This window comes from Poecilia mexicana, unplaced genomic scaffold, assembly GCF_051168715.1.
Source record: "Poecilia mexicana isolate PSO_F unplaced genomic scaffold, ASM5116871v1 scaffold_19, whole genome shotgun sequence".
In the NCBI taxonomy this organism is placed as follows: domain Eukaryota; kingdom Metazoa; phylum Chordata; class Actinopteri; order Cyprinodontiformes; family Poeciliidae; genus Poecilia; species Poecilia mexicana.
In genome coordinates, this window is record NW_028263388.1 from 22789968 (window position 1) to 22812175 (window position 22208).

Below are 22208 nucleotides of genomic sequence, written 5' to 3' on the forward strand. Positions count from 1 at the left end.
CTCGATGTAACATCTGAACTGTGGCTGTTTTTTTTTGTGTTTGTTTTTTTTCCAGGAAAACAGTCCTCAATGGTGCAACGCAGTCGCCACATCCTTTCGGGATGGCTGTGTTTGAAAACCATGTCTTCTTCACGGACTGGACCAAGATGGGGGTGATCAGAACCAATCGCTTCAACGGCAGCAATCCCACTCTCCTCTATCGCACAGCCAACCGACCAGGACACGTCGTCGTCTCTCACTCTCTCGTTCAGCCTTTTGGTAGGAATGCTCTGGTCCGTCTTGGAACAATGAGTCGGTCTGATCATGAGAGGTAATCCCATCTGTGTCTTGCTGCAGTGATGAACCCGTGTGGCAGACACAATGGCGGCTGTCAGCATATTTGTGTTTTAAGCCACCGCTCAGATAACGATGGTTTGGGCTTCCGCTGTAAATGTCGCTATGGTTACGATCTTGGATCCGACCGTCACAGCTGCTTTAGTGAGTTTCCCTTTTCTTTCTGGTTGTGTTCCAGGTTCTGCTTTTTTAATGATGAAACTATTGGATAAGTTGTAATTACTTTCTCCAATTATTCCATTTCTTGAATTGAATTTGTGACCGCAGTCTTTCTCCTTCCACAGAGATTAAGGACTACTTGTTGGTTGCTTCCTCCCTGGCCATCCGGGGAATCCCTCTGAACTTATCTCTCCAGGAGGACGTCACTCTTCCCCTGAATGGACTCGGATCCTCTTTTTCTGGCTCCGCTGTGGAATTTGATGGGAAAGAAGAGGCTGTGTTTTACAATGACAGGTCCAAAGGACTCATTTACAAATCCAACCTCAATGGGACCGGTTAGTATACGTGGCATGTTTTGTGGATATTGCTAGTAATTTTGGGTTCACTTCTTACTTTGTTGTTGCTTGAACCCCATCAGCTCAGCAGATTTTGACTGGGAAGAATGTGGGAACCGTTGATGCGATGGCTTACGACTGGACCTCCAAGGTTTTGTTCTGGACCACATCAACGTACAGGGCAGTGGTGGCCTTCAGAGTCACAGACAAGTCCAAGAAAGACATTGTTACTGGGCTCAGATACCCGAAGGGTATTGCGATTCATCCAAGTGCAGGGTGAGTGCTTCAAATAATGAAGAATGCGTGTAATTTATTGGGATAAATTAAAAGGGGTACATAGTTGTGAAGTAGAATGACAGTTCTGTTTTCTTGTTTGTCTTAGATAAATTTCTAAGCTAAGCTGTGTATCTTTATTCAGTTCTCTTTTCCCAGATGCCCCTAAATTAAATTCACCTAACTCATAAGCATGGTCTAGTCAAAGTCCAGACTGTAAATCTAATTTAGAATTTAGAATCTGCGGCAAAACTTGAAAATTGATGTTCACGGATGATTTCTACCCATCCTGAATGAGCTTGAGCTACTTTGTTATGAATTGCTGAAAATGATGGATGCTGCTGTTGACATAAACTTAAAGAATTACAGTTGTAATTGATGCAAAAGCTTTTTCTACTAAATATGGATTCAGTATGGCTGATGTTTAAATATTTATTTATTTTTTTAAAAATCCACTATTTGTTTCCTCTTCACAATTATGACACATAAATAATCTATTGTACAAAATCCCATTTGTGCTTCTAATGTAAAAAAATTGTTGTGGCGTTGATTTACTTTGGATGACACTGTTTGGACAGTTTGCAGTTTATTGCATATTAAAGTCAGTCATGTTTTTATTTTTTGTCATTTTTGTTCTTTCATTCGCAGATACTTGTTCTGGTCTGACTGGTACCGTCCAGCCGTGATAATGAAAGCATTCCCTGACGGCAGCAACGCTGTTCCTCTGGTCAACACAACGCTGGGATGGCCGTTTGGACTCGCTCTGGATTATGTGTAAGGACGACGATGATACCTGCTGTTTATCTGTGCACTCCCAACCTTTTTCTTTTAAAATGCTGTGTTTTCCTTCACCATTGGATGTGATTTCTGTGTTTGCAGAATGGACAGGTTGTACTGGGTGGATTCCCTTCTCGATCAGGTTGGCCACATTAGCATCGAAGGAACTGACAGACAGACGTTCACCAGCATCGGCCAGATCACTCAGCCGTACTCGTTGACAGTTTATTCAGGTGATCTTGTTAACTGCAGCATCATGATTTCAAATTTCTCCATCACAACTCTATACTAGAAAGTCACATGCATCTTCTAGTATTTTTAAGAATAAAATAAATAAAAATGGCGCTAAAATAAATGACAATACAGCAAATTCAAGTAAAAACAAACTTTTCCAAGTCTAATTTTTCATAACATAAAGCTTCTAAATTTACCTACTGATTACTTTTCATACAGTGAAATCTGAAGCTGATACTTACAGTTGATAAAATATATGGCTATGTTCACGCAGCAGGTCTTGATGGTCAATTCAGATTTGTTTGCTGAATTTTATTTTTTTAACAATAATCTTATTCTGGAAGTAAAATGCTTATGTATTTTCTGTCCTGTAGACTACCTCTACATATCTGACACAAGGACCAGAGCAATATTTGAGATGAGGAAGAGGGATGCAGGAGGAAGCATAATGATCAGGCAAGGAGTCACCGGCATTTTGAACATCAAGGCCTATTCAGCTGACCTCCACAGCAGTAAGTTCACATAAAGCAAGACACCAATATCTTGTTTAGACACTTAGACATGATTGATGATTTGAAACGTGGATCCATTCACTGGTTCCAGAGACAGGAACCCATTGACTCCCTATTTGCCCTCGCTCCTACAGCCTTCAACAGCCGCTGTAATGCAGTGCCCAATGGACTCTGCAGCCACTTCTGCTTCCCAACGCCCTCCTTCAGCCGGGTGTGTGGCTGTCCGTACGGCATGAAGCTTCAGACCAATCAGAGGGACTGCATCAAGGACGACTCCGTCCCTCCGCCTGACAACTGCGGCGACTACGCCTTTGAGTGCGACGAAGGACGCTGCAGGCCCAACTCGTTCCGCTGCGATGGCGTTTTTGATTGTGTTGACAAGACCGATGAGGCCAACTGCACTGATACTGGTAAATGTGTTTGTGAAGTAGCTGCGTGTAATATTTAACCACAGTGATTTTAATAAATGAGCTGAAAGCCTCATGCATCCCCACCAGGAGCGACCTGCTCTCCATACGCTTTCACCTGCAACAACAAGCACTGCATTTACTCCAGCTGGCGCTGTGACGGCCACGACGACTGTGGAGACGGCTCAGACGAGGACAACTGTCCCACTCGTGTCCCAACCACCTGTGGGCCTTCCTACTTCACCTGTGATAACAACAGGTGCATCTCCAAGAATTGGTTGTGTGACGGTGACAATGACTGCGGCGATGGCTCTGACGAACAGAACTGCAGTAAGTTTATCCTCGTCTGTTTAGTCTTCACTCACGTACGTGATAATTTAAGTGTGCTAAAGGAAAAGTGTCATTCCCAGATTCAACCATCACCACATGCCCTCCTGGCTTCTTCCTGTGCCCGGACCACCGCTGTATCAGCGACTACTACGTGTGTGATGGAGACCAGGACTGCTTGGACGGATCAGATGAGAAAAACTGTGGTACGTATCTGTAATTTTTATGTATTATTTTTAGATTTTCAGTTTTGTTGTTCCATGTTTTCTCTCCTTTCTAACTCCTTCCAGAGTTCTCCTGTCAGTCCTATGAGTTTGCCTGCGCCAGCGGAGATCAGTGCATCGGCTCCTATTACCGCTGCGATGGCGTATTCGACTGCAGGGACCATTCAGATGAACAAAACTGCCGTAAGATAACCAGATAAATTGATATGCATGATTGTAATAATCATAATTTAGGGTGCTCATCAATACATTTGATACGTTTTTCTTAGCGGAATCAGGGGTGGGCATTTATCGTGATACATTTGTCTCATGATAAGAAATTAGATTTATTGTTGCTACAATAAATTCCAAATGTTTTAAACCTTTTAAAGCTGCCCTTATGGTTTGGATTGTTAATTTTACTACTTTCTGCACTCCTAAAGATGGCCACAGCCATACAGTTACCTGAAAAAAGAGGCAATAAATAGTTTGTATTGTTCCTTTGTCGTTTTCACAATAGTACCATAAAATATTGTGATAAAAGCTTTCAGTCTGTACCGCCCACCCTGGTTCTGACTGACCCTATATTTTTCTTAAAGTTCTGCTTTGTGACCTGCAGCCACTCGAGGTCCAGGCCTTTGCCACAGCGACGAGTTCCAGTGCCAGACCGACGGTTTCTGCATACCAGACGAGTGGGAGTGTGACGGCCATCCGGACTGTGAGGACGGCTCCGATGAGCACAACACATGCCCGGCCGTCACCTGCAGCTCCAGCTACTTCCAGTGCACCAACAAAATGTGCATCCCGTCGAGCTGGTTGTGCGACGGCGAAAACGACTGTCGGGACATGAGCGATGAACAGAACTGTCCCACCCCTCCCTTCAGCTGTCCCTCTGGACAGTGGCTGTGCCCCACCGACCAGGTGTGCATTGACCTGGACAAGGTGTGCGACGGGCAAAGAGACTGTCCCAACGGAGCAGACGAATCACCAATCTGCAGTGAGTTTCCTCCCGTTTACGCCCCACTAAAGAGAAGAACAGTGAAACTGATAGATTCTGATGCACTTCTTTAAAGACCAAGACGACTGTGCTCTGAACAACGGAGGCTGCAGTGACGGTTGCATCCAGGGACCATTCGGGGCTCAGTGTACCTGCTCACCTGGGTTTCAGCTCCTCAACGACTCCAAGACGTGTGAAGACATCAACGAGTGTCTGATCCCTGGTTACTGCAGCCAGCAATGCTACAACGAGAGAGGAAGCTTCAGGTGCCACTGCTCAGACGGTTACCTCTTAGAGCCCGACGGACGCACATGCAAAGCTACAGGTAAAAACCAAGCGGAGCTACAATAAACCTGAAAAAGGCTAAAATGATGTAATGACAAAGAAATGTAAGGATATACTACATACTGCTTAAGAGGAAATGAAGCATTTTCTTAAAATAACTTCAAAAGTTATTTGGACTTTGTGAATTATTTATTCTTTTAGTTTATTTTCATTATAAATTATTCTTATATGCTAATTTATTTATGTTTACTTAACTTTAAGAAGCTTTATTTGATTTGATTTTACATCAAATTATTTTAAATTTAAATCCAAATGCATGTACCTTTTGCAATTACAATTATGATTTGTTTCTTTGCTACCAATTTTTTAAATAATTTTTTCTTGTGAATGATTTGTTTCTATTGCTTACGTTATACTTTTCATGACTTGAATTGGTTTTCACAATTCCTCAGCTATACGATTTTAATTTATTAAGCAATTAAATAATTTAGGGTTTTGACCTTTTTATTATTTACCAAGTGAGAAATAGTCAGATTTTTGTTTTTATATTTTATTTTAATCTATTTTGTAACCTTTGCGAAGCTTTCCGGGGGTTTTTTAAAGTGCCCGATTATCAAGGTTTGATAGGGTTACGGTTAAAAACAAAACAACAAATATCTAAGTGTTGCAGTACCAATAATCATAAATTCTCTTTAGATGGAGCTTTGGATTTTGTACACAGAACACTGACACATTTTATTTCCTTGCCTTTAGACCCACATGCTGCTGTACTTTTGGTTGCAAAGCGTAGCCAAATCCTGGCCAACAGGCTCATCATGAGGCCACCAGTGATCCGTCCAGTGGTCACCGGGTCAGGCATCGTGTCTGTGGACTTTGACCGCGAGACGTCCAGGATCTACTGGGCTGATGCCACACAGAAAAAGATATGGAGTGCCTTTCAGAACGGTACAGAAAAGCGAGAGGTAAGTGAAACAGAAAAATGAGCTACGTATGCACTGAATGCAGGGCGAGGTTGTTAATGTTTCTCTGGTTCAGGTGTTTTCCACTGGTTTGATGGTGCCAGAGACCATCGCTGTGGACTGGGTGGGTCGAAATCTTTACTGGACCGACTCTGATCTGGAAAACATTGAGGTTTCAACTCTGGACGGTCGTTATCGGAAGGTCCTCCTAAACAAAAACATAACCAGCCCCCGTGGGCTCGCTTTAGATCCACGCAACCAGTAAGCTCATATTTAAGCATGTATTTGGAATGACCAGTTTATTTTTGGAAACGGTCAACACCAGCTAAACAAGTCGATGTTTCTTGCAGCACATACTTGATGTTCTGGTCCGACTGGGGTCAGAACCCCAGGATCGAGCGAGCCAGCATGGACGGAGCCACGAGACAAGTGATTGTCAGCACTAAGATCTATTGGCCCAACGGTCTAGCTCTGGACTACACCACACACAGAGTCTACTTTGCAGACGCTTACCTAAAATATATCGACTACTGTGATTATGATGGCAGAAACCGCCATCAGGTCATGGCAAGTGACTTGGTATGTTCAATCTATTGTTAGAAAAGAGTAAAGTGCTTGCTTGCTTTGTAAAGTTTCTAAACTCCAGGTAAATGTGTGCCTGCTCGCATCAGGTTCTCCAACACCCACACGGTATGACTATATTTGAGGACAGCGTCTACTGGTCGGAGCGCTACACCAGCAAGGTGATGAGTACCAACAAGTTCCATGGTGGAAACATCACGACTCTTTTCAGCGGTATCTACCAGCCGATGGGTATCGTAATGGACCATCCAGTCAAACAGCCAGCAGGTCTGTGCTTTACATACAGTATGTTTTCATAAAGTCACAAGTTTGATCAAATTAATGGTTTGTAACTGACTTTTGTGTTTAGCCATCAACCCTTGCAGAGAGCACCTTTGCACACAGCTGTGCCTGCTGTCCACCCTGAGGCCGAGGTATTACACCTGCCACTGTCAGTCTGGCTGGAAGCTGGACTCAGACCAGCGCACCTGTATCAAAGGCAGGTTTCCAACTAGTTGTAATATATGATAAATATCATATATTCAGCACATTTTTCTCGACAACTTAAAAACAGGTTACATTTTCTCATGTTTTCTCCTGTTTTGCTGCAGACGACTCTCCCTTCTTGATGGTGGTGAGGGACACTGTGATCTTTGGGATCCCTCTGGACCCCAATGACACGTCCAACAACGCCATGGCCCCCATATCTGGCATCACCAAGGGACAAGACATCGACTTCGATGACAAGGAGCAATATGTGTACTGGGTGCAGAGCACGGTGCGTGGATAAACTCGACAAAGATTTAAAGACATGGGGGGAACGAATGGTGTCTTTAGGAGCAATAACTGTCATTGATCATTTTTTTTGTCTGAATTTATCTCACATCATTGTGAAGGGATTTTGAGCCACTCTTGGTTAAAGCATTGTTTCAGTTAAATGCACAACCCTTGAAAACTCCCAGAGAAGGACTGACTGAGTCACTGCAACGCTCTGATTTCTGCCACTCTGTTGTAGATTTGCTGCTAAAACAGATTTCCAACAATTTTACAGGTTTACCACTTGTGAATCAAATTTTTCTCTTTAGAGTGACACTTCTTAGACTGACAGACATCAACAGTTGCTTCTTTAAGCTGATATTTTTCTGCATACTCCAGTAGGATGCAGCTTGATAATAAGCTCCCGTTTGCTGCATTCCCGTCTAAATCCTTACATTTTCCAATACAACGAGTCATTTAAACTCTCCTTTTCTTCTGACTGTAAATGCCTGTGCTTAGTTATTTACAACTGAATTGAATGCATAGCTTAAACTAGTGTATTTCTAACATATTTTTGCTGATCTCTTTTTTTTCAGAGTTCAATTTGGCGAATCAAAACCAACGGCAGCGACAGAGCTCAGTTTGCTCCAGCTGCTTACATGGGCGCGCCATCTGGTCTGGCCTTTGATTGGATAAGCCGAATGATGTATTATACTAATCCCACCAGCCAGACCATTGAAGTGAGGACTTTTTGTTTTTGTGTTTTTAAATACTCTTCACTGCACATCGCCAGAACTTGTCTTGGTTGACGTAGATAAAGACATTAGAACTCTAAATAAAACTGAAATAGAGTTTTGTTCTGACAGCTGTTGTGATTTTAGCTGTCAGTTGTACAAAAAAGGAATAAATTTTGTTGTTGTTTTTAGGTTATTCGTGTAGACGGAAATGAGAAATACAGGAAAACCATCATCACCTCAACTGGAAAACCAGAGGCAGCAGGAGAGCCTTTTGGGATTGCACTAGATCCCGCCCGAGGGTAATCCATCTGTCCACTAAAGAGGGAAAAGAAATATCAACCTCAGGAAGCTAGACGCCTTACTGTGCTTCTTATACAGGCAGACTTGACTTCATGTAAATGTTACAGGGTAGTGTGTGGCGTGATTCATTTGTTTCTCACATCTGTTTCCCTCTCAAGGAAGCTGTTTTGGACAGACAAAGGGTCAGATAACGGTGTTCCTCCAAAGGTTGGCAGCGCTGATATGGATGGAAGTAACCTGAAGAACCTTTACACCACAAACCTGGCGAACATTGGGTTCATCGCTGCCGACATTTCTGCCCTGAAACTGTACTGGGGGGTGTCAGGGTCAGGGGTGGTACGTAAAAGAACAATATACCAGCATAACACATCAAGTATTACCAGTAATTTAGTACTTTAACACAGCTTCTTCTTCTTCTTCGATGCATTTTTTGAATTTGTAACAATCAGAGCAAAGGCTTAATAGCTTTGATGCATGAATTGGGACAGTCTTGCAATTTCTTCATATTTGATTAGATTCAGACATTTTACTTTTATGTTACAGTTGGAAGAAAGCCAGAAAGGGAGGGAAGAAGGGATTAGACTAGGGGTCAACAACCTGCAGCTCAGGAGCCACAAGTGGCTCTTTGGACCTTCTAAATATTGAAAGGAACCAGTTAACGTTTTGAAATGCAAATACAATAACAAATGCAGGTTCTTAAACATTTTTATGTTTTTTTTCCCTGAATTATTTTCACTGAATTTCAACATGGAGAGACACTAAAAGCACCATCATTATGTTTTTAAATCTGTTTTCCTTGTTATTAGGTTGGAGTCTTTGCTTTTTTTTAATAACGTATCCATGTTTATCTTCATGGCAAATCCTAAAAACAGAAACAAAACGCTGGTCCTTGACAAGAAAATTCCTAAAAGTGGATATTGTTACGTCCACCAGGCTCGTTTGATGGGGTAACATTAAAAGGAGACCACACAAGGATTTAGTAACTTAATGAAAATAGAATTTATTAAATTATATTAAAGAAATCACCCTGAAAAAAAGAATACCTGAAATGAGAAACCAAAATAGATTAAAGCAGAACCTATAATTGGCCAGAAATAAGCAAATGCTAAACAAATCTAACAAATCTCAACCAAAAGTTACAAACCAAACCAAATGGGGTTCTGAGGAGAGAGAAGGAAAAAGCCTCCTGACTGCTGCATGCCTGGCAGTTTTAAAGCTGCAGAACACCAATCAGGGCAACATGCATCACCTGTAGAGACCTGTCTGCAGAACCCTAAAAGGAAAAAAGGGCAGAGACCCACTGAAGCCGTAACAATATTTTTCTGAAAAGGTGTAATTTTTCAAAAAGCCATGTGACATTTGTGACTCTAAATGAATTTTATTTGGCTGACCTGAGAGCTTTCTGTTGTGAAGGTTGCAGACCTTTGGATTAGGAGGTATAGGCTTTTTTCGTAACTCCTCTGTTCTGTCTGCTCAGATCGAATGTGGCACCATGGATGGAGTGACCCGTGTCACAGTGGTCAGCGGCCTGTCTCAACCTTGGGGCCTTACGGTCCATCAGAACCACCTGTACTACACCGACCTGGACTATGAGGTCCTTGAGAGGGTGGACAAGGACACTGGAGCCAACATGGTGGTGATGCGGAGCGGCCTGTCTGGCCTGCGTGCCGTAAAAGTCCACGCCCGAGACGGTATGAGAATATTCATACAGACGTCTATTGATATAGACTCATTCATTTCTTTCAAAGAGGGAAAAATAAAAAAATTTTTAAATTTACATCCAGAGGTTGATTTTCATCTGTGATTATTTTAGTCGAAGTATTAATTTTCCTTCCTCTTCCTCAGACTCAGCAGGAACTACAAATGCCTGTAGCACCAACAATGGAGGCTGTCCGCACCTTTGTCTCCCCAAACCTGGGAATCAGAAGACCTGCGCCTGCACCACCGGATTTAACCCGTCTCAGGACGGCTCCCGCTGTGAAGAGTACGAATCGTTCGCCGTCGTCTCCACATCCGACTTCATCCGTGGCTTCCACATCAACAGCTCGGACCACTCGGAGGCGATGGTGCCCGTCGGTCGATGTACGTCGATGAAACGTTGCTTTGCATGCTGGTTTTGAAAACTTCCACTAACGGCAGGCGGGATCTGATGGTTTCTTTACAGCATATTATTCCACTAAAAACAAGGTGGACCTCCACGTTGAGTCAGGCTTTGTTTATTGGAGTGAAGACAGCGTCTACTCGTCATACAGAGGCATCTTCAGGGCCAAAACAGATGGAGGAAGTTTCAGCCGCATCGTCAATTCAGGTGTTGGAGGAGAAGGCATTCAGGGTTTGGCTGTGGACTGGATTGCAGGTATGACTCATCCTGAAAAATGTTTTGCTTTGCTCATTTGTGAGGAAGATCGCAGTTGTTGAACTACATTTCATGTTCAAATTTCAGGCAACCTGTACTTCACCAACGCCTTTGAGAAAGAAACCTTTCTGGAGGTTCTGTCCATCAACTCCTCCTACAGACTGATTCTAGTGAAGAGTCTTGAGGACCAGCCCAGAGACCTGGCGGTCAGCCCCAGACTCCGCTACCTGTTCTGGACGGACGGTGGCCAGTCACCCAAGATTGAGCGCGCCCTGCTGGACGGGACAAATCGCACAGTTTTGGCCTCGGCGAGCCTGGCGTCGCCTCGGGGTCTGACTGTCGATTACACCAACAACTTCCTGTACTGGACCGACGACGTTCTGGACATGATCTCCCGCATGGCCCCGGACGGGACGGGGCGGGAGATCATCCGCTACGGGAGCCGCTATCCGTCTCCAACAGGATTGGCTATTTTTGGAAACTACATGCTGTGGGTGGATAAGAAGCTTGGCAAGCTTTTCCAGGCCAGTAAAGACCCGGCCAATACGAACCAGCCAGAAGTGAGTCATGGGTTTCGTTTCAAAACAAGAAATATGTCCACAAATCTTAACGTAATTGGATAAACCATAAGTAGAATTTAGCGTTTCTGAATTCCATTCACACAAATACTTATTTCATTAATAGCAATAGTATAAAAAACCGTGATAAATAGAAATAATAAACCTTCATTCTGTCCAAATTTAAGAAGTAATTTTTGAAGAAAACAAAACTTATGTGTTAATTTTATTCCAATCACTTTTAATAACTTCATTATGCTCTCTTCCTGTCCAATACATTTTCATACGTTTTCAAACATATTTTATTAGTTAAATTGCAGAAAAATGTAAGTTTGGAGTAATGTAAACACTGTCAATATCAAACAGTAAAATAGTACTGGGTTCCTAAAAGTCTAAGCATTTAATTTAAGATTTTTTTAGCTCTGAATATTCATGGAAACAGGAAGAGGATGAAAAAATTATTTGTTCTTTATTCTTTGTCTTTATATTCATCCGCCTTATCGGCCCATCTTTCCATTTACACAAGTTTGTAGATTTTTTTTACATCAACAAACTCAAACTGGGCCTTTTGTAGGTCAGCAACCTTTTCCACTCAAAGGAAAAGAGACACTTTTGTCCAAGCTGCAAAAATAAAACTCGCTTAGAGTCGCAAAAAAAATTTTTTTTTCTAAATATACATGAAATGTTTTATTATGAAAGCTAACAAAATTGAAATATATTTCTATTTTCAGATTTAAGAACAAAATGATTCCAGTAAAAGAAAAAAAAGCAATTTTGTAGAAAGAGATTAGCCTTTTCTCTAAATACGGATAGTGGAGAAAGATGTGTTTCATAATTTGAAGCTAGTTATAGAACTTATGGAATAAAACATCTATAATTACTATTTTTTTGTTGCATCCATAATCAAAACCATTTTAAACGTTTTTGGTTTTGTTAGAGCCACAGACTCCTGCATCTCTCTCCGACTCATTCCTAGCATTCTCATTTTGCCTTCCCTTCTTCTTCATGGGTTTTGCAGGCTTTATGTTTGCAGCTTGACCTCTGCAGGAATATCCCACCATAATCTCCACCTGTTGGTTTTGAAAGCACTGTCGAAATTAATAGTGATTCCATGTCCTTCCTTTTAAGCAGTAAACATGTTTTTAACGTTGCCAGGTGATCCGGGACAGTCTTGACGGGGTGATGGATGTCGCCGCCTTCGACTCTCACGTTCAGCCCACCTCCGCCAACCTGGTGGGTTTCAACCCCTGCCACGAAGACAACGGACGCTGCCAGCAGCTCTGCTTCGCCATTCCCGAGCAGCAGCAACCCAAATGCGCCTGCGCTCACGGCTCGCTCCTTAGTAACGGAGTCTCATGCGGTTACGGGCAGGACGAGTTTTTAGTTTTCACCACCGACTACACGGTGAATAGCCTAAGGTTGGACCCGACGGATCACAGCCTTCCCTTCCCCACGGTGGACTTGGGCTACAATGTTATAGCGTTGGATTTCGATTACAAAGAGAGGCGAGTTTTCTACACCCAGTCGAAGGGGATTGGTCGGAGCATCATCGGCTACATCACAACAACATCGATCACCAGTCCGCCTGTAATCCTGGCCTCAGGTGAGTTTACTGCAAAGCGTCTTCGTCACTCTTCATTAGAGTCACGATAATACATTTTCCAAGACAATAACTTGACCCAGGAAACAACAACGTTGTTGTTTTAAGACCATTCTCAATCAATATAATGTAAGGACAAAATAATGCAAGAACACAGAGATCAATAACCTTTGATTTCCCTTGAGCAGCTAAAACCAGAAGTGGAAACGTTTTAAATATTCAAAATAAATAAACAAAACAACAAATAAAATGGATGCTGAAGTCTCGAAACAAAATTGTCCTTTTAGGCCAGTACACCAGAATGAAGCCTTTTGTGTCATTTAGCCATTTCAGAAAAACAAACAAACATGCAAATGGAAATGATCGAGCTTGATTTAATTCATTTTGTAATTTTTGATTTATTTTTGATCTCTCTGTTTTTTAACATCTCACATTCACTTACTTCCCAGACTTGGATGACCCTGACGGGCTGGCGTATGATTGGATCCACAAGCGTCTCTACTTCACCGACTACGCCAAGCGTAACGTCCAGTCGGTTGGCCTGGATGGGCAGAACCGCACAATCATTGCTCACGCAAACCGTCCCAGAGGCATCATCGTTGACCCGTGCTATGGGTAAAAAAACGCTAAATGTTTCAATTCAAGCTGATTTAATTGTATTTTTACACATCTGTAATATGTAATATCTCCTTTAATTTTGTTGCAACTATTCCCAGTTACTTGTACTGGACTGATTGGGGAACTCCAGCTAAGATTGAGAGGGCGACGCTAGGTGGGAACTTCCGGACCGCCATCGTCAACGACAGTCTGATGACACCAAACGGCCTTTCTATCGACTATGAGGACAGGATGCTCTACTGGGCTGACGCCTCGCTGTAAGTCTAAAACATCCCTCTTCCCGAAAGAAAGTCAACTTTCCCTCATTTCTCTATTCGTGTTTTTCAACAGTGACAAAATCGAGCGGGCCACCCTGAACGGCGAGAATCGAGAGGTGATTCTTCAGGGAGTCCAGTACCCGTTTTCCATGACCGTGTTTCAGCAGGACATCTTCTGGACGGACTGGACGGAGCGGGGCGTGTTCAGGGCCGGAAAGGACGACGGCTCGGGTTACACGGTGCTAGCCCAGGACTTGCAGTACCGACCCAACGACATCCACATCTACGCCAGCGCCAAGCAGGAGGCGTGTGTCAGCTTCTGTCAGCAGTTCAACGGAGGCTGCAGTCACATCTGCGTTTCGGGTGAGAACCCGTTCACCGCTTCATTGCTGGAAAAAGACGCAGCAGTAGGAAATTATGTATTAGGTAGATAAAAAAGGAGTAAATTTCTATCCAAAAAACTGGAATTTTGAGAAAAATTTTTAGCTTGAAAAGTCGAAAATTTGCTAGAAAAAGTCAGACATTTTCTAGAAAAAACATGGAGAGTTTCAACATTTGAAAAGGTTTCAGTCTTTTCTGGAATATTTCTGAGATTAATCTTAAAATTTCTGAGGCTTGGCAGAAATTCACTCCTCGACTTTGTAACTTCACAAGATGCTCAACATTTCCTATGTAAATTTTCTTCATAATTTTTGTGTCGCGAAAAACTTTATCCTTTGTATTATTTAAATTTTATTGTCACAAGACTGAAATCTTGTAATATTCTGACTTTATTCTTATAATTTAGAAAAATAAATTATCTTAGGCTGGCCCTAATGTTCAGTTATAGTGTTGACCTGAATAAAAAATAAATAGACACTAACAAGATGGCGGCTCTGGATGTGCTGACATCACTCTGATCGAAAACCCAAGGAGTGGATTGGTGGGAAAAAAATCAGATTTTCCAAAAATTTACTTTTCAAAACCCAAAAATGTGATTAATCAATAAATTGATTTGTCGGCCAGTTCTACACGACAGCGTCAAATTATTTACGTCATTAATTTTGTAATTTTCGACAGTGTAAAATTACTAAACCAGAGATGTAAGGCGTCTTTAGTTTAGAGCCTCCGCAACAAAAAGAGACATTAATTAGCTCTGCTTCTGTCACTATCTCTCACTTTCTCTGTCATTGTTCCTGCAGGTCCAGTGGGCCCGGAATGCCAGTGTCCTCACGAGGGGAGTTGGTACCTAGCAAATAACGGCAAAGACTGCATCAAAGACACAGGGAAGCGCTGTAAGCCTGAACAGTTCACCTGTCTCAACGGTAACTGCATTTCAGCTCGCTGGAAATGCGACGGCTTCAACGACTGCAATGATAACTCCGATGAGCTGGAGAGAGTGTGTGGTGAGACAGAAAACTTTGTTTTTATGCCTCTACTGTATAAAATGATTACTTGATTATGTAAAAAGCTATAATCTCTTATTTTGCTTCCTAGCTTTCCACACTTGCTCTCCAATGGACTTCACCTGCGACAACGGTCGCTGCGTCCCGATGACCTACGTCTGCGACTACACCGACGACTGCGGTGACAACAGCGACGAGCGGGGCTGCGCCTTCCCCACCTGCAACCCGACGACGGACTTCACCTGCGCCAACGGACGCTGCATCAACTCGGCCTACGTCTGCGACGGCCGCAACGACTGTCGAGACAACATTACGTCTGATGAAATCAACTGCCGTGAGTAACGACAGGGCGAGAGGTTGATTCATGGAGCAATGAGTTTAGATCTACATGGAGGGGCGACGCAGTTTTAAAACGTCTGAATTCAATTTAAATCGTTTTTCATCCATTTATTTATCACTTAGCTCATAGTTTCTCCTTTTATGCACCAGTCTTTCCATCTATCTATCTTCCATTGTCATTTCTGCAAATTTTATTATTGAATTTTTATTGGGAAAATGTGCAGAAAATTTACTGCTTACAGAAAAACTCCAGATTATCTGGCGTTTCTGAGCAACTAAGCTAAAGTATTAAAAGTCAGGATAGAATACGAACAGAATCCACCTCACTGTTTCTTCTGTTTTCTAACCAAAATATTAAATCTCCTACTTTCAAATCACAATTCAAAATGCATCTGTTCACGTTGGCCTATTCTTTGTCATTTTTCTCATTTAATTTCTACTGAAATGAAATAGAAAGAAAAAAATGCGGTGGTCAGATTAATATATTGTGCATTCCAGTACAAGTCATATCTATGAGGTACTGAAGCTCTGATCTTCCTCCTCTTCCAGCTGACCGTGTGTGTCCAGCTGGCCAGATCAAGTGCGAACGCAACAATATCTGCATCTTCCCTGAAAACCTGTGTGACGGCTACAACAACTGTGGTGACAACAGCGACGAGAATCCCCTATTCTGTGGTAAAATACCAAAAGAAACTTTCTTTAAACAGACTCAGTCACTTTATTCTATTTATTCTGAATTTGTTTTTTATGCATCACACCTGCAGCCGGCCGTACTTGCGCTGCCAATCAGTTCAGTTGTGATGCAGGAAAGTGCATTCCTCAGTCATGGGTCTGCGACTCCATCACTGACTGCACCGATAAGACAGATGAGCCTCCTTCTTGTGGTAAACCTTCTCTATTTAAGCTTAAAATATATCTTTTAAGAATCGTTTTTGTGCATAAATAAAAGCTTCTTGTCTTAATTTGATGTTTTGAGTCACATTGAAATGTAATTTAAATGCATTTCTCTGTTTTTGTGCAGAGGACATAGCCAGAACATGCGCTGCTGGCGAGTTCACATGCAGCAACGGGAACTGCATCCCTCAGTCCGTGGTTTGTGACGGCAACAATGACTGCTGGGACAACAGCGACGAGGCTCCAGAACTGCAGTGTGGTGAGGCAGCAGTTTTACTTGGAAAAGTATTCATAACACTTTTGATTCTTAAAGTTCTGTTACGTTACAATCTCTGATTTTGAAGTATTTTATTGGAACTTGATCTGACAAACCGACCGAAGAGTAAATATGAGCTGGAAAGAAAGGAATCCATGGTTTTCAAAAATATTCACCAAATAAAGATTTAAAATGGATGTAAGCTTGTTACTTATTAGGTGACTTCTAAAAGTGTTTTCATTTTGGGGTTGCAAAATGCAACCTCATACTTGAGGCCCCTTTTCAATTTCAATAGTTTAAACCCCAAATATACTTTAATAAACTGTTTTAGTTTTAACATCTCCAGTCTTCCTTATTTCCACTCTTAGGCGTACAGCCAATCAGCATAAAGGAAAACAAATGCTGCTCCTTGATTGGCTGCTTTGCAAATGCAAGCCAATAATCAAGTAGCTGCAATTTCACATATTTTTGATGTGGTCTATGAACAAAAATTTGCAAATAGATGAATTTTTATAAATATAATTCCGCGAATACTTAACCAACCAAGAGAGAATAATTTTAGTTTACACTTTTGCGCTACTTTGTATTAATCTATTGCGCTTAATGGAGTGAGTGCCTCCATTCCTAAGGACCCAATGTCCTATTCGAAGTTTCTGCTCCAGCACAGCTGAATTACATTCATAGTATGTAAAAATGTTTTGCATTGGCCTCATACTGAACCACTTATTTAATTCAGGTCCTCATCTGATCTTAAAGACCTGAGATCTGAGATAAAATCCCAATAAAATACATCAAACTTGGTGATTCAGCCACAACAAAATATGAAAGACTTTATGAATACTTTTCTCATTCTTTGTTTTAGGCTATGACGTGTCCAGACAGATCCTGAAACACACATTTTACCGTATTACCTTTGCTTTGTCCTGTAGGTGAGCGTACCTGCAGTTCCAACCAGTTCACCTGTCCCACCTGGTACCCGGGTCATCCTCGCTGCGTGCCGCTGAACGCCGTGTGCGACGGTGAGAAAGACTGCGCGAACGCAGCCGACGAGCTGCAGAACTGTCCCACCCGGAACTGCCACATGAACGAGTTTGCCTGTGCCAACGGGCTCTGCATCCTCATCCCATACCAGTGCGTGAGAAACATTCGCAAAAGCGGAACGGCAGGACGTTTATTTAGCTCAGCCTAACCCTCACTTTCTACCTCTCCCAGCTGCGACCGCGTGAACGACTGCGGAGACGGCAGCGACGAGTTGAACTGTAAGTACGACACCTGCAGCAGCAGCCAGTTCACCTGCGGGAACGGAGCCTGCATCCCCGCCTCCTACACCTGCGACGGGGATAACGACTGCCTGGACGGTTCAGACGAGGCCGACAGCCTGTGCGTCACGGCGCAGCCGACCTGCTCGCCCCAGCAGTACATGTGCAGCTCAGGAGAGTGCATTGACCTCCACAAGGTGTGCAACGGGCAGAAGGACTGCCAGGACAACAGCGACGAAAAAGGCTGCGGTGAGAGAAATGAGCTTTACTGTGTTTGACTGGTTACAGTTAAGACAGATTAAAGGTGTCACCTAAACAGGATGTGTTTTAAGGCAGATTAACCCAGATGAGATCCTGAGAGCATGATGGGCCGTTCCTTTGTTTTACTTGTAAAATAGTTGTCTCAGTTCAATCCAGTTTAATTAAATTTTACCCTGCAAAAACTCAAAATCTTACCAAGTATTTTTGGTCTAGTTTCTTAGTATACTTGAAATAAGAGAAAACTGATTTCTCAGCAAGATGCAGGAGCTTGGTTTAGGTCAATAATTTCTGAACATTGATGGAAAAGTACATGTTACACTGGCAGATTATTTCATTAAAAACACGGAGAAACTTTGTTGTTATAAGTGAAAGTGAACTTAAAACAAGCTCCTTTATCCTGCTGAAAAGTAATTTTAAGTTAGTTTTGTCTTATTTCAAGCGTACTAAGATATTTGTACAAGAAACTAGACAAAACTACTTGTTTTTGCAGTGTTTTTATATATAGACAATCCAAAACAAACCTCATCTTGAGTCACATCATTTCAATTCAGTCCTAATCCTAGTTGGTAAACAGTCCATTAAGCTACAGTTATTATTCTAAGGAAATCCAGCAGATTGACAATTGGATCAAGTTGTTGACTTGCAGATTTCACTCACATTCATTTTGTGCTGTTTGTCCACCAGGTGGCGCTTTTTCCCCCTTCAAAGCATGCATCAAAACTTTGTTCCAACTTTTAGCAAGTGTGCCTTGCCTCAGTAATGCTAACTGTGGATCACTGTTCATTTTAGATCATGGCGTGTGTTTTTCAAAAATCTACATATGTATAATGTATTTTATGGAGATTTATTTATTAATTTATCAACAAAAACATAGAGAAGTATTGAAGAGGATTAGGGCAACTGAAAAAAATTACTTTTCTCAGAAGATTTAAGTCAAAATTGTTAGAAGAAAAGTCAAAATCTGCTACACTGGCCTGTTTAAACTAAAAAAATGTAAATGCATTATATTTTTTCCCAACTCTATTTTGAGCTATTTCTGCTTTCTTAAATCTTCTCAGTGTATAACTAATCTTTTTTTTTTCCTTCTGCTCAGGAGTCAATGAGTGTCTGAACACACAGGTCCATCAGTGCGCTCAGCTCTGCACAGACACCCTCACCAGCTATTACTGCTCCTGCAACCCGGGCTACCGCCTCATGTCCGATGGCAAAGCCTGCGAGGACGTCAACGAGTGCACCACCACGCCCGCCGTGTGCAGCCAGATCTGCGAGAACAGCGTCGGCTCCTTCCACTGTAAATGCGCTCCTGGGTACATCCGCGAACCGGACGGACGCACCTGTCGCCAGAACAGCGGCATCCCCTCGTACCTGTTGTACACCAATCGCTACTACATCCGTTATTTATACGTAGACGGGACGAAGTCTGGCATAGCGGTGCAGGACCTGTCCAATGCGGTCGCTATAGACTATGATGACTATGAGAAATGGCTGTATTGGCTGGATGTGGGTGCTGGAAAGATTGAGAGGATGCGTTTTGACGGCACCGGCAGAGAGACACTAGTGGCTCATAACATCGGAGGAGCTGAAGGCCTGGTAGTAGACTGGGTGGCAAGGTGAGTAGACAGAGAGCAACGTAAAGTTTTGAGCTTATACATTATAATCAAATGTTTGCAGTTAAAGTAAGATTGTTTTGCATCTTGCAGGAAGCTGTACTGGGTGGATAGTTATTATAGCTCGGTTCATGTGATGGAGCTGGACGGGCGCTTCCAGAAGAAGCTGGTGACCGGAGAGTTTAAAAACGGAAATGAGACGTATTTCATCGGCCGACCGCGCGCCGTGGCCATCAACCCCAAATATGGGTACACACACACACACACACACACACACAATGAAGCACAAGCTTTAAAGTTGTTGAATAACTAAAAAAAAAAGTTCTGTGAGAATTTTTGTATGCATGCATTATGTATTATGCATCATTATCTGACTTTTCCTCGCCCTCCTCTTTCTTCCCTGAATGTCTCTTCTTCTCAGATGGCTGTACTGGACAGACTGGGGCGACAAAGCGTACATCGGCAGAGTCGGCATGGATGGCAGGAACATCAGCGCCATTATCACGACCAAACTGGAGTGGCCCAACGCTCTGACCATCGACTACACCACCAACAAAATCTTTTTTGCTGACTCGCATCTTAACTTTTTGGAGTGAGTTACTAAAAAATTACAGTGCATTCACAAGTCGTGAAAAGGTGTTTTCCCTTCGCACATACAAATTTCCTCTCATTTTTTGTAAATATTTTAGCTATGCAGACATGGACGGCCAGAACCGACACCGGGCCATTGCTGGGACTCTTCCTCACGTCTTTGCTGCTTCCCTGTTTGAAGACTGGATCTACTGGACAGACTGGAACACTCACACCTTAGAGAGAGCGCATAAATATACCGGCGAGCAGCGCGTCATCATGGGGAACAACACCCATCGGCCCTATGACATCCGAGTCCACCACCCCTATAGGCAGCCTAGAAGTAAATCAATATAATCTACTTTGAACTGAGTGTTTGAACAGACCACAACAGTGATTTTTTTTTTTTTTTTGATAATTTTATTCGCCAGTTGAGAACCCCTGCTCCTCACATCACCTGACCTGCAGCCATCTGTGCCTGATCGCGCCTGGAGGCCAGCAAGCTTCCTGCGAGTGTCCGGACCACTTCATCGGCATCGCGGTGGGATTCCAGATCCTGTGTGTGGCAGACTGCTCCAGCACCCAGTTCCGCTGTGGAGACAACGAGAAGTTAGTCTGACGGAAGATGATGCTTTGTATCTGTTATCTTTGTTCATCAAATCAAAGACGTTTCACTAAACTTTAGAAATGAAATCTAATAAAATTATAATAATTAGCATATTTTGAGAGAGGCACAAGGGTCACAATTTGAATTTGAATTTATTTAATAAGTCCAAATTAATCTATAAACAGATTTAGCCATGAGGGCTAATTTTCATCTGATTTAATACAAAGATAAGTTTGGGGGGAAAATAGAAAATCAAATAAGTGCATAAATTAATTAGATATGTTTTCACAGTTTATAAAATACAAAATAAAATATTTACATTTTAAAATTATTCATTACAGTTTACTGATTTTAAACATGTTTATGTTGCAACAGATTCGTTTATTTTATCCCAATTTTACAAAATCAGTGACCAGGGCTTTGTGATTAGTTTATTAGTGATTAGTTTGTTAGAATAAATTATTTACAGTAGTTACAAAGGTTTTTAACTTGAATTGGATGACTGACATTAAGTCAGTCATGTCACTGACATATTACAATATTTGCTCATGATCAAATAAAAAGGGAAAATTAAAAACATTTCTGTTAATTCATATAAATTCAAAAAAGGAAATTTGAAGGGAAAATTACAATAATTATAAAGGTTTATCTATTATCTATCTATCTATTGTGTGTTTTTCTAGATGTGTGCCTATATGGTGGAAGTGCGACGGCCAATCGGATTGCGGCGATGGTTCAGACGAACCTCAGACGTGTCCACCTCGGTACTGCCCCATCGGCCAGTTCCAGTGTTGGGACGGGAACTGCACCTTCCCCGGTTTCCTCTGCGACGGACACCCAGACTGTCCCGACAGCTCAGATGAGGACGCTGCCCTCTGCAGTATGGGAGTTTCATAAACCTGAAAACATTAAACATATCAGTTAATCAAATCTGGTCAGTTTCTCAGTGGAAGTGGGTTCATGTCGGGTTTTGTGTTCTCGTAGGCGATCATCGATGCGAGGTTAACCAGTTCCAGTGTAAAAACAAGAAGTGCATCCCTGTGTCCTGGCACTGCGACGGCGTCAACGACTGCACTGACGGCAGCGATGAGGACGCAGAGACTTGTGCTCAGAAGACCTGCCGACCTGGAGAGTTCAAGTGCGCCAACGGCCGCTGCCTACCTTCGAGCTACGTGTGTGACGCCCAGGACGACTGCGGAGACGGATCAGACGAGCCGTTTGAAACCTGCAGTAAGTATCAGAACGGATCCGGTGGAGGTCTGGTGTTACAGTTTCAGATCTCACCTCTCGTTTATCTTTCTGCCTCTTCTCAGTGGGTCCAGAATACAAGTGCGATGAAGACACAGAGTTTTCCTGCAAGACAAACTACCGCTGCGTTCCTCAGTGGGCCCGCTGCGACGGCACAAACGACTGCCTGGACAACAGCGACGAGGAAGGCTGCGGTCAGTTCCACGTCTGATCTTCTTGTCCTTCAATGTTCTTTTGTT

General features: G+C 42.6%; 1 protein-coding gene across 1 annotated transcript in view; it reads left to right on the plus strand.

Annotated features, from left to right (window-relative positions):
* lrp2b (low density lipoprotein receptor-related protein 2b) overlaps window positions 1–22208 on the plus strand; it is a 40877-nt gene that overhangs the window by 7645 nt on the left and 11024 nt on the right. The window contains exons 14-58 of the mRNA XM_015011661.2: window positions 56–258; window positions 337–477; window positions 618–827; window positions 911–1103; window positions 1749–1874; window positions 1980–2110; window positions 2486–2623; window positions 2758–3033; window positions 3121–3360; window positions 3441–3563; window positions 3648–3764; window positions 4180–4557; window positions 4634–4882; window positions 5596–5804; window positions 5878–6062; window positions 6152–6380; window positions 6473–6650; window positions 6733–6861; window positions 6974–7140; window positions 7715–7858; window positions 8045–8154; window positions 8314–8491; window positions 9633–9846; window positions 10001–10237; window positions 10320–10511; window positions 10599–11071; window positions 12224–12671; window positions 13118–13283; window positions 13385–13543; window positions 13617–13906; window positions 14725–14928; window positions 15020–15262; window positions 15817–15942; window positions 16032–16151; window positions 16289–16420; window positions 17347–17548; window positions 17630–17925; window positions 19031–19547; window positions 19638–19793; window positions 19966–20136; window positions 20234–20457; window positions 20546–20723; window positions 21405–21601; window positions 21706–21951; window positions 22035–22163. Of these exons, the coding sequence (XP_014867147.2) occupies window positions 56–258; window positions 337–477; window positions 618–827; window positions 911–1103; window positions 1749–1874; window positions 1980–2110; window positions 2486–2623; window positions 2758–3033; window positions 3121–3360; window positions 3441–3563; window positions 3648–3764; window positions 4180–4557; window positions 4634–4882; window positions 5596–5804; window positions 5878–6062; window positions 6152–6380; window positions 6473–6650; window positions 6733–6861; window positions 6974–7140; window positions 7715–7858; window positions 8045–8154; window positions 8314–8491; window positions 9633–9846; window positions 10001–10237; window positions 10320–10511; window positions 10599–11071; window positions 12224–12671; window positions 13118–13283; window positions 13385–13543; window positions 13617–13906; window positions 14725–14928; window positions 15020–15262; window positions 15817–15942; window positions 16032–16151; window positions 16289–16420; window positions 17347–17548; window positions 17630–17925; window positions 19031–19547; window positions 19638–19793; window positions 19966–20136; window positions 20234–20457; window positions 20546–20723; window positions 21405–21601; window positions 21706–21951; window positions 22035–22163 (9374 nt within the window). The remainder of the gene's footprint in view (window positions 1–55; window positions 259–336; window positions 478–617; window positions 828–910; window positions 1104–1748; window positions 1875–1979; window positions 2111–2485; window positions 2624–2757; window positions 3034–3120; window positions 3361–3440; window positions 3564–3647; window positions 3765–4179; window positions 4558–4633; window positions 4883–5595; window positions 5805–5877; window positions 6063–6151; window positions 6381–6472; window positions 6651–6732; window positions 6862–6973; window positions 7141–7714; window positions 7859–8044; window positions 8155–8313; window positions 8492–9632; window positions 9847–10000; window positions 10238–10319; window positions 10512–10598; window positions 11072–12223; window positions 12672–13117; window positions 13284–13384; window positions 13544–13616; window positions 13907–14724; window positions 14929–15019; window positions 15263–15816; window positions 15943–16031; window positions 16152–16288; window positions 16421–17346; window positions 17549–17629; window positions 17926–19030; window positions 19548–19637; window positions 19794–19965; window positions 20137–20233; window positions 20458–20545; window positions 20724–21404; window positions 21602–21705; window positions 21952–22034; window positions 22164–22208) is intronic.